We start from the raw sequence: 13,510 nt of genomic DNA on the forward strand, positions 1-13,510 counted from the left end.
CCACTCATCAACTACCCCTATTACCAATGTTCATTTATACATTTTATTAGTGCCCTAGAGTCCTTATGGAGGGGGATTCCCCTTCCAAATAACCTCTCTTCCCTCTCTCCTCCTCTCTGTCTTCCATTCATCAACAACAGCCTTCAATAAAGGTAACTGTCATGTTGAATGTTCATTCTTTTGTGCATGTAAATCTATCTTTTAGGTAAAAAAAAAAATTTTTTGCTGATACTTCTGGGTGTCTGGAACGAATTAATTGGATTTACATTATTTCTTATGGGGAAAATTGATTCGAAAATCGTCCATTTTGATAATAGTCCCACTTCCAGGAACGGATTATGGACGATTATTGAGGGACCACTGTACTTGCAACATCTGCCACATTGCTCCCCTATCCACTCTGTCATATGCCTTTTCTAAATCCATAAATGCAATAAAAACTTCCCTACCTTTATGTAAATACTGTTCACATATATGCTTCAATGTAAACACTTGATCTACACATCCCCTACCCACTCTGAAACCTCCCTGCTCATCCGCAATCCTACATTCTGTCTTACCTCTAATTCTTTCAATAATAACCCTACCGTACACTTTTCCTGGTATACTCAGTAAACTTATTCCTCTATAATTTTTACAATCTCTTTTGTCCCCCTTCCCTTTATATAAAGGGACTATACATGGTCTCCACCAATCCCTAGGTACCTTCCCCTCTTTCATACATTTATTAAACAAAAGTACCAACCACTCCAACACTATATCCCCCCCCCCCCTGCTTTTAACATTTCTGTCATGATCCCATCAGTTCCAGCAGCTTTATCCCCTTTCATTCTACATAATGCCTCACGTACCTCCATGGCCAGTGCATGAAATTACCGCCTCCCTTTTTTCCTCAACATTTAAAAGTTCCTCAAAATATTCTCGCCATCTACCTAATACCTCCCTCTCCCCATCTACTAACTCCCCTACTCTGTTTTTAACTGACAAATCCATATGTTCCCTAGGCTTTATAGTTTATATTTTCATTAAAAAATTATCTTGACCTGATGAGATTAGACTTTTGCCTGATTGGGCATGAACAAAACTAGCTATGTTCTATGTATAATTTCATGCATACTATGTTGTCTTAATATATCATTATGTGCTGAGATTTTTTTTTTTTTTGTTTTTTTTGCAGGTAGCAACATGCTTCGTGCTGTGATGCATGGATATTACATTGATGTTCGGCTCTACAACAAGGCTAAGCTAATTGCTAATCCATTTGATTATAATGATTTCATGAAGCGTAAAGTGAGGCAAAAAATCTCTGAAGATAACCAGCGAGGAATTCAAACCAAGGCAATTAGACTTACATTAGCAGTGCATCAATGGCACTTATTTATTGTCTTGTTATTGTTGAAATTAATATAGCATGTTGTCCAACTATTTTAAGTGTGTAATTTGGGGTGCCATGGGTAAATGTAAATGGGGAGCCTTAAATTGAGCTATGTGTAGAAAGAGATTTGGTAATAAGTAATACATATTTTATGAAAAAGAGGATCAATAAATATACAAGGTATGATGTAGCACGTAATGAAAGTAGTTTGTTAGATTATGTATTGGTGGATAAAAGGTTGATGGGTAGGCTCCAGGATGTACATGTTTATAGAGGGGCAACTGATATATCGGATCATTATTTAGTTATAGCTACAGTTAGAGTAAGAGGTAGATGGGAAAAGAGGAAGGTGGCAACAACAAGTAAGAGGGAGGTGAAAGTGTATAAACTAAGGGAGGAGGAGTTCGGGTGAGATATAAGCGACTATTGGCAGAAAGGTGGGCTAGTGCAAAGATGAGTAGTGGGGGGGTTGAAGAGGGTTGGAATAGTTTTAAAAATGCAGTATTAGAATGTGGGGCAGAAGTTTGTGGTTATAGGAGGGTGGGGGCAGGAGGAAAGAGGAGTGATTGATGGAATGATGAAGTAAGGGGTGCGATAAAAGAGAAAAAGGTAGCTTATGAGAGGTTTTTACAAAGCAGAAGTGTTATAAGAAGAGCAGAGTATATGGAGAGTAAAAGAAAGGTGAAGAGAGTGGTGAGAGAGTGCAAAAGGAGAGCAGATGAAAGAGTGGGAGAGGCACTGTCAAGAAATTTTAATGAAAATAAGAAAAAATTTTGGAGTGAGTTAAACAAGTTAAGAAAGCCTAGGGAAAGTATGGATTTGTCAGTTAAAAACAGAGTAGGGGAGTTAGTAGATGGGGAGAGGGAGGTATTAGGTAGATGGCGAGAATATTTTGAGGAACTTTTAAATGTTGAGGAAGAAAGGGAGGCGGTAATTTCATGCACTGGCCTGGGAGGTATACCATCTTTTAGGAGTGAAGAAGAGCAGAATGTAAGTGTGGGGGAGGTACGTGAGGCATTACGTAGAATGAAAGGGGGTAAAGCAGCTGGAACTGATGGGATCATGACAGAAATGTTAAAAGCAGGGGGGGATATAGTGTTGGAGTGGTTGGTACTTTTGTTTAATAAATGTATGAAAGAGGGGAAGGTACCTAGGGATTGGCAGAGAGCATGTATAGTTCCTTTATATAAATGGAAAGGGGACAAAAGAGATAGTAAACTTATTCCTCTATAATTTTTACAGAGTATACCAGGAAAAGTATACGGTAGGGTTATAATTGAAAGAATTAGAGGTAAAACAGAATGTAGGATTGCGGATGAGCAGGGAGGTTTCAGAGTGGGTAGGGGATGTGTAGATCAAGTGTTTACATTGAAGCATATATGTGAACAGTATTTAGATAAAGGTAGGGAAGTTTTTATTGCATTTATGGATTTAGAAAAGGCATATGATAGAGTGGATAGAGGAGCAATGTGGCAGATGTTGCAAGTATATGGAATAGGTGGTAAGTTACTAAATGCTGTAAAGAGTTTTTATGAGGATAGTGAGGCTCAGGTTAGGGTGTGTAGAAGAGAGGGAGAATACTTCCCGGTAAAAGTAGGTCTTAGACAGGGATGTGTAATGTCACCATGGTTGTCTAATATATTTATAGATGGGGTTGTAAAAGAAGTAAATGCTAGGGTGTTCGGGAGAGGGGTGGGATTAAATTATGGGGAATCAAATTCAAAATGGGAATTGACACAGTTACTTTTTGCTGATGATACTGTGCTTATGGGAGATTCTAAAGAAAAATTGCAAAGGTTAGTGGATGAGTTTGGGAATGTGTGTAAAGGTAGAAAGTTGCAAGTGAACATAGAAAAGAGTAAGGTGATGAGGGTATCAAATGATTCAGATAAAGAAAAATTGGATATCAAATTGGGGAGGAGGAATATGGAAGAAGTGAATGTTTTCAGATACTTGGGAGTTGACGTGTTGGCGGATGGATTTATGAAGGATGAGGTTAATCATAAAATTAATGAGGGAAAAAAGGTGAGTGGTGCGTTGAGGTATATGTGGAGTCAAAAAACGTTATCTATGGAGGCAAAGAAGGGAATGTATGAAAGTATAGTAGTACCAACACTCTTATATGGATGTGAAGCTTGGGTGGTAAATGCAACAGAGGGGAGATGGTTGGAGGGAGTGGAGATGTCCTGTCTAAGGGCAATGTGTGGTGTAAATATTATGCAGAAAATTCGGAGTGTGGAAATTAGGAGAAGGTGTGGAGTTAATAAAAGCATTAGCCAGAGGGCAGAAGAGGGGTTGTTGAGGTGGTTTGGTCATTTAGAGAGAATGGATTAAAGTACAATGACATGGAAAGCATATAAATCTATAGGGGAAGGAAGGAGGGGTAGGGGTCGTCCTCGAAAGGGTTGGAGAGAGGGGGTAAAGGAGGTTTTGTGGGCGAGGGGCTTGGACTTCCAGCAAGCGTGCGTGAGCGTGTTAGATAGGAGTGAATGGAGATGAATGGTACTTGGGACCTGACAATCTGTTGGAGTGTGAGCAGGGTAATATTTAGTGAAGGGATTCAGGGAAACCGTTTATTTTCATATAGTCGGACTTGAGTCCTGGAAATGGGAAGTACAATGCCTGCACTTTAAAGGAGGGGTTTGGGATATTGGCAGTTTGGAGGGATACGTTGTGTATCTTTATACGTATATGCTTCTAAACTGTTGTATTCTGAGCACCTCTGCAAAAACAGTGATAATTTGTGAGTGTGGTGAGTGTTGAATGATGATGAAAGTATTTTCTTTTTGGGGATTTTCTTTCTTTTCTGGGTCACCCTGCCTCGGTGGGAGATGACCGACTTGTTGAAAAAAAAAAAAAATTCTTCATTTAAGTGTTATAATGTATACTGTAATATATAAATTCTTTAATTCCAGAAACTTCCAAATGTTAACTGTGAACTGTTTGAGAGGTTGATGGAGGAAGAGGAGGAAAAAAAGAAAAAGAAGAAGGGTGCAACAGCAGAGGCACTGTTGAAAGATGATAGATTTGGGGAACTGTTTTCCAGTGCTGATTTCCAAATTGATAAGGATTCATATGAGTTTAGGTGTGTATTATTTTGAGGATCAATATCTACGTAATGCATATGAATATGGATTTTATTAGATCAAGGCTACTGATGACATGGATATTGAAACCACGGATAGTAGCGAGCCTATATGTAAGTCCTATACATACCTATTATAAAGTTATATTAATTTATCATGCACAATAAGTGGAGAATTATCACTTTTTCACTGATGGGAAGCATTTCACAGCTTCTCTTAGGCTGTGGAGAACTTCCGCCATCAATGCTTTTGCACTTTTGAGGCCGTTATTAAGCAAAATTAAGGATTATTTTTGGGCCACGGTAAACAGCGGATACCAGACCCGCAGATATGGGGGTCTTCTGTATACAGTATTTATGTTATGGATGTTGGGGTTACAAAATAGGTGTCTCGCAAATTCATAAGTAATGTGAAACAACTTTATTTTATCTTTATTTCCTCAGATTATTAAACCCTGTGCTCAGTAGAATGGATAAGAAGAAAAAGAAACAGAAACTGCAAGAAGAAGAAGAGGAACAAGAATTCTTAAGAGCTCGGGTAAGATAAATTCACAGAGTAGAATGGATGATATTGTTATCTCTATCTGCCCGACCTATACTGGTTTATTGCTTAATTTTGTTATTACTAGAAGGGTTGCCATATGGGCTGCACTCTGAGGTTGTTCATTTGGGGATAGGACATCTTATATTAGGAATCTTATGCATCACTGGCTTGATCTGCCACAGGGGTTGTCCTGCAATTTGTCCTGTCTTAGATAGTTAGGAACTACATCAGGATCTGTTTTTCCCTACCAGTAAATTCACTCTATGGGCCTTCTTGTGTTGTATGGCTAAATTGGATGGGGCTTTTTCTTTTAGGGCTATTGGTTCTGCCTGAGAGTTTATCCTTTGTGCTGCCTTGCGTTGGATAACTGGGGAAGGGGTTTTTGCACAGACATGAACAAGCTTTTAATTTACAGGGATTTCTAGTTGGGATATTCACCAGGAACAATAAATCCTTTGTTCTGTCCCTTTATTCCTCAATATTCTTCATTCTCCCTAACCATGATGAGCATATGAACTGTGCCTCCACTAATGTCCCTGGTATCATGCCAGTCCCTAGCACCTAAAGAACCTCTTGGTTTCAAGAGAGGTAGACTTGATACAGCTGATTATGAACAAAATGTCTGCTATGAAAACTTTTTCTTGTGTTGTATTTCTAACATTTTTGTTGGTAGTCCAATTAATAACCAGTAATTTTGACTTACACTGAGTGAACAAATAAAATACTAGGTGCTGTATCTGTATAAATTAATTATTTTTTCAGGGAGATTTGGATGATGATAGTTCAGATTCAGATTCTATTATGTCAGACATGGGAGATGAGGAACCAGAGGTAAGCACATCAAATTTATGTTGCTCAATTTAACTTTTACAATGCTCAAAATTCACTTTAACCCGTAAACGGTCCAAGCAGATCTACGTTCACATGTGTAGTGCTACAAAAGTAGATCTACGTTTTTTTACATACTTTCAAATATAACAAAAAAAAAGTAGATCAAAGTTTTTTTTACACATTTTCAAATATAAAAAAACAAAAAGACGATCTACTTTTTTTTACATACTTTCAAATGTTGAAAAAACGTATATATATGTTTGGACCGTTTACGGGTGAAACATCTTTAAAGTACATTATTTAAAATTCTTGATTATACAGGAAGTTACTTGTATTTAACCCCTTCAGGGTCCAAGGCCCAAATCTGAAGTGGTGCCCCAGTGTCCAAGAATTTTCAAAAAAAAAATTTGTTATTTTTTCTTATGAAATGGTAGAGAATCTTTTTGTGAAGGTAATCAAACAAAAAGTACGAAAGTTGGTGGAAAATTGACGAAATTATGCTCTCGCGAATTTTGATGTGTTAGCGATATTTACGAATCGGCGATTTTGCCGACTTTAACTCCCATTTTAGGCCAATTACATTATTCCAGTCAACCAAATTCTTAGCTATTTCACTAGTATTACTTCTATTCTATCGATTGAGCACAAGAAATCGCCAAGTCAACTGTTTCAACTACAAATTAAAGTGATCTGAAATTGTTAATTTGGTCAATTTAACACAAAGTTCAAAATATTCCTATTTCAAAATAGGGTCCAGAATAGACAATGTAGGTATTCATGGAACTAAAGTAACATTTCCTCTGTTCATTAGTTACGTTTTGAGGCTTTACAAATAAATTCCATTTTGATTTTTTATTCACACCAAAAAATAGAAGAGTTACTGTTATGCAATACTGTAATAATTGTATAAATATCATCACCATATTTGTGAATGCATATTAGACCCACCAGCTGGCGTGTATTAGACGTATGAGGTCGTTTGTTTACTCTTGAATATCGGCAAAAATTTAACATTTCTGCTACTTTGAGCTCAGTTTCAAGCCATTTCCAGTGCTAAAACCAATCAAAATCATCTCTATTTCTGTAATATGTCTTCCATTCTATCAAATGAGACCAAGAAATCGCAAATAGAACTATAAAAAACACTGCAAAGTCGCTGTTTTAATCGAAAAATCATGATTTCAGTTTTTTCTCTCATTATACACAGCGTGCTGCAGGATCTGTTTTATGTGGTGCACACATACCACATAGATGTATTCTGTTATATCTAGGCCCAAATGTACCACTCACAGTTTATCAGAGTGAGCTGAGCTCATGCCGTAGATCTACGGGACGGACCCTCAAAGGGTTAAGGACATTTTTTAATTTTTCTATTTCATTGCAAAAACCCTGTGGTCAATAATAATTTTTCTAGTCACATTTATCCTCAGTTTTAAATACAATACTGTCTCCATCATTATTCTAACATGACATGTTTTTTATTAAAGCTTGATGTATGCATCACCTGCAGAAACTAGACTTTTAAAGCATCATTTTTCTGAATATTTTCAAAATGTTCTGTCATTATTTCTTTTTGATATAGTTTATACATACTGTAATTCAGATTTTTACCACATTCCATTATTTTACTAATGCAAGTTATGTATTATCTCTAGTCTAATTGTGTTTTCAGAGGATATTTTATCAAAATGAAAATTTTTAATGCATTCAAGTGGAAAGCAATTAATTTATATAATTATTATATACATGGGGCAGCGCTAAACCTGTAGGGGTCATCAGTGCCTTGAGTTAATGGGAGGCAGGTCCAGTTCCATGAATCAAGAGCCCTTTATAATTTATAAAAGCAATTTTTTATAAATTATAATTTATAAATTTTTGAAATAGGACATTACAGATGTTCATATTACTAAATTTATCCTAAATTCTGATATTTTCAATCCCCAAATATTATAAGAATACAGTGCAACCCCAGTGTTTGAACTTAATTGGTTCCCAGGTGATGTTCAAACTACGAAAAGTTCAGTGTCTGAAACGGTATTTCCCAGGCTTTAATTATCAGCCTCACAAACTAGAGGATGTTGAACTGACTCTTCCAAAAGTCTCTTGAGAGTTAGGTCAGTGTCAGAGGTCACTTCAGAACATTTGAAACAGGGCTTCCCTGTAAAGCTTTTTGCAACTGAATTTTAAACAAATCAGCGTGTCTGGACTCGGAAAAATGTTCAAAGACCGGGTCAGTTTTTTCTAAACAAAATTGTTTGGGCTCCAGTTTGTTCAAGGTCCAATGTTCAACCACTGGAGTTTCACTATACTTGAAGATATATGTAACATTTGGGGATACTGTACTGTACTTAAGTTACTGTGGTAGCTTCCAATATTACAGGTATCTCATGTAATGAATTATTATATTCATGAGATGTATGAAGGTCGCATGGGTCTTGCAGTACCTGGGGAACAAGAAATACGTATTGCATTTGATCCAAGGGAGGGAGTGTTAGCTCCAGTTCCTTGGATCAAGACCCTTTCATCAGCATCAAGGCATCCCATTTTCCCCTTGAAAGGCCATGTTGAAGTTTATCTGACCATCATTTTTCAGGAGAAAGTCAAGAGTGACTACAAAGTTAAGCAAGATTCTAAAGCGGAAAGGGAGACATGGAAACAAAAACTGAGAAGTAATGATGAAACATTGACAAGAGTACAAGGCTCTGTCGAGAAGAAAATGGATACAAGCACGAGCCTGAACTTTACTTCTGCTGATTCTCTAGCTGAATTAAAAGCCAACAGAAAAAAACTTAGAAAGTGAGTTTTTTTTTTTTTTTTTTTTTTTTTTAATGTTGGCCGTTTATATTGTGCAAAAATGTCAATTTTAGTTTGTTTTTCTGACATAGTAATTTTTATTTATTCATTTATCAGTGTAAGTAGGCTGTCATGGTTACTATTTTCATGATCATATGTACACTCTGTGGCCACCTTATTAGGTGCATCTGCTCATTAATGCAAATATCTAATCATCCAATCACAATGCAGCACCTCAATACTTAAAACCATGCAGATATGGTTAAGAGGTTTAGTTGTTGTTCAGACTGTACCTCAGGATGGGGAAGAAATGTGATCTAGGTAATTTTGACAGTGGAATGAATGTTGGAGTTAGGTGGGGGTGGTTTGAATTGCTCAAACTGCTAATCTCCTGGTATTTTTCACACAACAGACTCAAGTTTACAGAGAAAGGTGTGAAAAACCACAAAACAATTTGGTTAGTGGTAGTTCAATGGGCAAAAATTCCTTGATAATAAGGTCAGAGAAGGGCCAGACTGGTTCAAGCTGAAGTGGATAGGACTACACTGGGTTCTACTCCTGTCATCTAAGAACAGGAAATTGAGGCCAAGAGGGGCACAGGCTCATCAAAACTGGACAGTTGAAGATTGGAGAAATATTGACTAGTCTGATGAATTGCAATTACTGCTGCAATATGTAGATGGTAGGGTCAGAATTTGGCATAAATCTTTGGGATGTGGTGGAATGGAAAATTTGCAACATGAATGTGCAGGCAACAGATCTGCAGCAACTGTGATTCTATCATATCAACGTAGACCAGGATCTCTAAGGAATGTTTCCAACACCTTGTCGAATTCATGCCACAAAGAATTCAGGCTGTTCTGGGGGCAAAGGAGAAATCCTACTCAATACTAGAGATGTACCTAATGAAGTGGCCACTGAGTGCATTAGCAACCTAATTGCTTCTTAAAAAATAATACACATTTATGCATTGATTATTGAAGAATTGGTGCACTTACAACTACAGTAGTATTGTACAGTACTTTGCATTTCAAATAAGAATTTACATAAACATGGAGTAGAGTATGTTTAAAGTCAAATGAGCACTATGTTTACAGTTTTATCTTTTGTTTAACATTTCCTTAATTCTCTGTTTTATTTAAACATTAATGACACTAACTTTGAAGGTGAAATATTTAACGTTTTCCACAATTTCATCCAGAATGACCTTAGCTGACCGCCTTGACATGGAAGACAGTTCTGAAAACGTCAAGCAACATACCTTTGGTAGCCTGGAAATGAATTATGTCATCAAAAAGGCACCAAAGTTTGAACGTTTAAGACAGCAACAGAAGGAGCATCAAGAAGAGAGAAGAAAAATTTATAGGTCATCAGCTAAACTTAAAGGAAAATTTAATGCCAAAGAGTCCTTATTTTAAATAATGTACATGTATTAACTTAGAAAAAATAAAAAATATATTTTACATGGTTTACCGAGTCTTTTTAGACCCATCTGCTGACGTGTCTATTCCCAAATTTCCAAATACATTTTACTTCCTTCATTCTGATATTCAATGCATCACCTTGCTCTTTTACATACTCTCCCAAATTTGTAATGTTAAGAATCTCCCAAAAGAACTGCATCATAGGCAAGAAATAACTGTGATAACTTGCATCAGATCCAATGTCTCAATCTCTTAACACCATAGCAGTCGTTTCTTTACAACCCCATATGTACTATATATTAGAGAATACATATTCCTGTAAGTTCTACTTTCGCTGGAAAATGGTTCCCCACCCTCCTACATACCCTAACCTGATCCTCACTATGCTTACAAACTCTTTACTGCTTTTAGTAACCTGCCATATATTTGCAACATTTGCTACATGGTTCCCCTATCCATGAATTTTTGGTGGGTGGAATTCTGGCGAGGAGGCTGTAGCTAGTATGTACAGGGTTTATTTTTTTAATGGACTGTAGGAAGATAAGAGCCAAGCCTATATATTTGATGGTGTAAGGCAAGATTAATAAACTAACATTTCTTTTACTATCATGGTACAGTATAATCAAAGATTTTAATGTAATTGCCACATATGTCAATATATAAGTTGACTTTTTACCCATAAGAAAAATCTTTCTAAAACTAGGGGTAGACTAATATGCTCAGTATAAACACTGCTGATACATGGCAGAGGTGAAAATAAGGCCAAAGCATATAGGCCTTAACTTGAATTAACACCAAGCTTTTAGGGGTTGACTTATACACAGACATATATGGTAGATTAAAAATAGAAAACAGTATTTTCAAAATTATTGTGCTCTATTAACAATTAACAAATAACACTCTTGCCCAAAATACTGTACATACTCTGGGATTTTACATCAGTAAGCATGCGTGAGCGTGTTAGGAGTGGAGGCGAATGGTTTTCGGGACTTGACGAGCTGTTGGAGTGTGAGAAGGGTAATATTTTGTGAAGGGATTCAGGGAAACCAGTTAACCAGACCTGAGCCCTGGAAATGGGAAGTACAATGCCTGCACTTTAAAGGAAGGGTTTGGGATATTGGCAGTTTGGAGGGACTTCTAAACTGTCATATCTGGTTGACTCTGCAAAGACAGTGAGTACACATGAGTGAGGTGAAAGTGTTGAATGGTGATGAAAGTATTTTCTTTCTTTCTGGGTCACCCTGCCTCAGTGGGAGATGGCCACCGTGTTAAAAAAAAAAAAAAAATCTGTATAACATTTTGAAAGAAAAATCCTGATTGATTTGACTGTTCTTTTTTCTTATGGTTAAAGTTTTTGTGATTTTCCTAACGTAACAAAGCAGTATTATTAAAATAGCTTTTTGCCTTGCTGGATTAATTTTTTTTTATTATTAACATATTGGCAGTTTCCCATCAAGGAAGGGTAGCCTGAAAAAAAAAGAAACATTTTCATCATCATTCACTCCATCACCGTCTTGCCAGAGGTCTGCCTACACTACAGTTAAAAAACAGCAACATATCTCCACCCCTCCTTTAGAGTGCAGGCATTGTATGTTCCATCTCCAGGACTTAAGTCCAGCTAACTGGTTTTTCTGAATCCCTTCATAAATGTTACTTTGCTCACACTCCAACAGCACATGAAGTTATAAAAATCATTCGTCTCTCCACTTGTTCCTATCTAACATGCTCACACACATTTGCTGAAAGTCCAAGCCCCTCACACACAACCTCTTTTACCCCCTCCCTCCAACCCTTCCTAGGACAACCCTACCCTGCCTGCCTTCTACTATATTTATATGTCCTCCAAGTCATTCTTTTGTGTTCCATCCTCTAAATGTCTAAACCACCTCAACAACCCTTTCTCTGCCCTCTGGATAATACTTTTAGAAACCCCGCACCTCCTAAATCTCCAAGCTACGGATTCTCTGCATTATACTCGCACTGCACATTGCCCTCAGACATGACATCTCCATTGCCTCCAGCCTTCTCCTTGTTGCAACATTCACCACCCATGCTTCATACCCATACAAGAGCACTGATACCTCTATACTCTCATACATTTTCTTCTTTGCTTCCATGGATAATGTTCTTTGGCTCCACTCACCTTTTTCCCCTAATCAATTCTATGATTCACTTCATCTTTCATAGACCCATCTGCTGACAAGTCCACTCCCAAATATCTGAATATATTCACTTCCTCCATACTCCTTCCCTCTAATTTGATATACAGTCTTTCATTACCTAAATCTTTTTATCTTCACCTTGCTCTTTTGTACATTCACTTTTAATTGACTTTTTATGTACTCTTCCAAACTCATTCACCAACCTCTGAAACTCCTCTTTAGAGTCTCCCAAAAGCACAATGTCATCAGCAAAAAGCAACTGTGACAACTCCCACTTTGTGTTACATTCTCTATCTCAATCCCACACCTCTTGCCAACACCCGAGCATTCACGTCTCTCACAACCTCATCTATAAATATATGGAAGAACCATGGTGACATCACACATCCCTGTCTAAGGCCTACTTTTACTGGGAAATAATCTCCCTCTCGTCTACATACTCTAACCTGAGCCTCACTATCCTCTTAAAAACTCTTAACTGCTTTTGGTAACCTATTCCACATATTTGTAACATCTGCCACATTGCTCTCCTATCCAGTTTACTTTTCATAATATTAAATAAATTATTGATTTATATTATCAGGTGAATAACCAAAAAGGAGAAAATCATAAAAATATGCATTGACAACTCTCTCTCTCTCATGTTGACTTAATGTAGAAAAGTATTTTTTAGTGAGGGAAGCAGTGGAAGGATCTCTGGAGTGGAGTTTGGCAGTTCCTGTAGAGTGCAAAGAAAGCCCCATCAGCTCACTTAAGTATTCTTCATCTTCAGAAAATGTTTCAGTCTGAGGATAACAAGAAAAAACAGTGAATGTGCACAGGTGATTTTTTTTTTTTTTAGTATTAAAAGTTGCTTAATTTGAATATCTCGAGCATGGAAAATTAAATATCATGGACATAGTGGTAACCTTGAATCTGTCTGCAAACCTGATTTTACAGTTTAAGGTGTGTGAATTGCCACACCCACCCATCATGTTAACATTGCAAAAAGCATGTTAAATCCCAAAGACTACTTGCCTCCACTAATGCAGTTGTACAAAACACATTTGGTATAAACCTTGGTAATAAATACCGACAAGTTGGTTTAGAAAGACACGTAAGCAAACACTATGACATATTTACCCCTCATGGAAGGTTCCTTGATGTTGGTGAGGGGCTCTTGATTTAGGGAATTGAATCTGTGCTCCAGTTCCCCGAATTAAGCCTGAATGCCTTCCACATCCCCCCTGGGCGCTGTATAATCCTACGGGTTTAGCGCTTCCCCCTTGATTATAATAATAATAATAATATGACATA

The 13,510-nt window shown here is 37.1% G+C and overlaps 2 protein-coding genes across 2 annotated transcripts in view; one reads left to right on the forward strand and one right to left on the reverse strand.

Moving 5' to 3' along the window:
* The window catches only part of l(2)34Fd (lethal (2) 34Fd), a 57,820-nt gene extending 47,722 nt beyond the window's left edge, over positions 1-10,098 (forward strand). The window contains exons 10-15 of the mRNA XM_070090795.1: positions 1,178-1,338; positions 4,291-4,460; positions 4,905-4,998; positions 5,767-5,835; positions 8,429-8,631; positions 9,830-10,098. Of these exons, the coding sequence (XP_069946896.1) occupies positions 1,178-1,338; positions 4,291-4,460; positions 4,905-4,998; positions 5,767-5,835; positions 8,429-8,631; positions 9,830-10,046 (914 nt within the window). The 3' untranslated portion in view covers positions 10,047-10,098. The remainder of the gene's footprint in view (positions 1-1,177; positions 1,339-4,290; positions 4,461-4,904; positions 4,999-5,766; positions 5,836-8,428; positions 8,632-9,829) is intronic.
* LOC128693879 (carbohydrate sulfotransferase 11) overlaps positions 8,637-13,510 on the reverse strand; it is a 52,985-nt gene continuing 48,111 nt past the window's right edge. The window contains exon 5 of the mRNA XM_053783743.2: positions 8,637-12,999. Coding sequence (XP_053639718.2) covers positions 12,778-12,999 — 222 coding nt within the window. The 3' untranslated portion in view covers positions 8,637-12,777. The remainder of the gene's footprint in view (positions 13,000-13,510) is intronic.

Source organism: Cherax quadricarinatus, chromosome 33 (assembly GCF_038502225.1).
Source record: "Cherax quadricarinatus isolate ZL_2023a chromosome 33, ASM3850222v1, whole genome shotgun sequence".
NCBI classification, from domain to species: Eukaryota; Metazoa; Arthropoda; class Malacostraca; order Decapoda; family Parastacidae; genus Cherax; species Cherax quadricarinatus.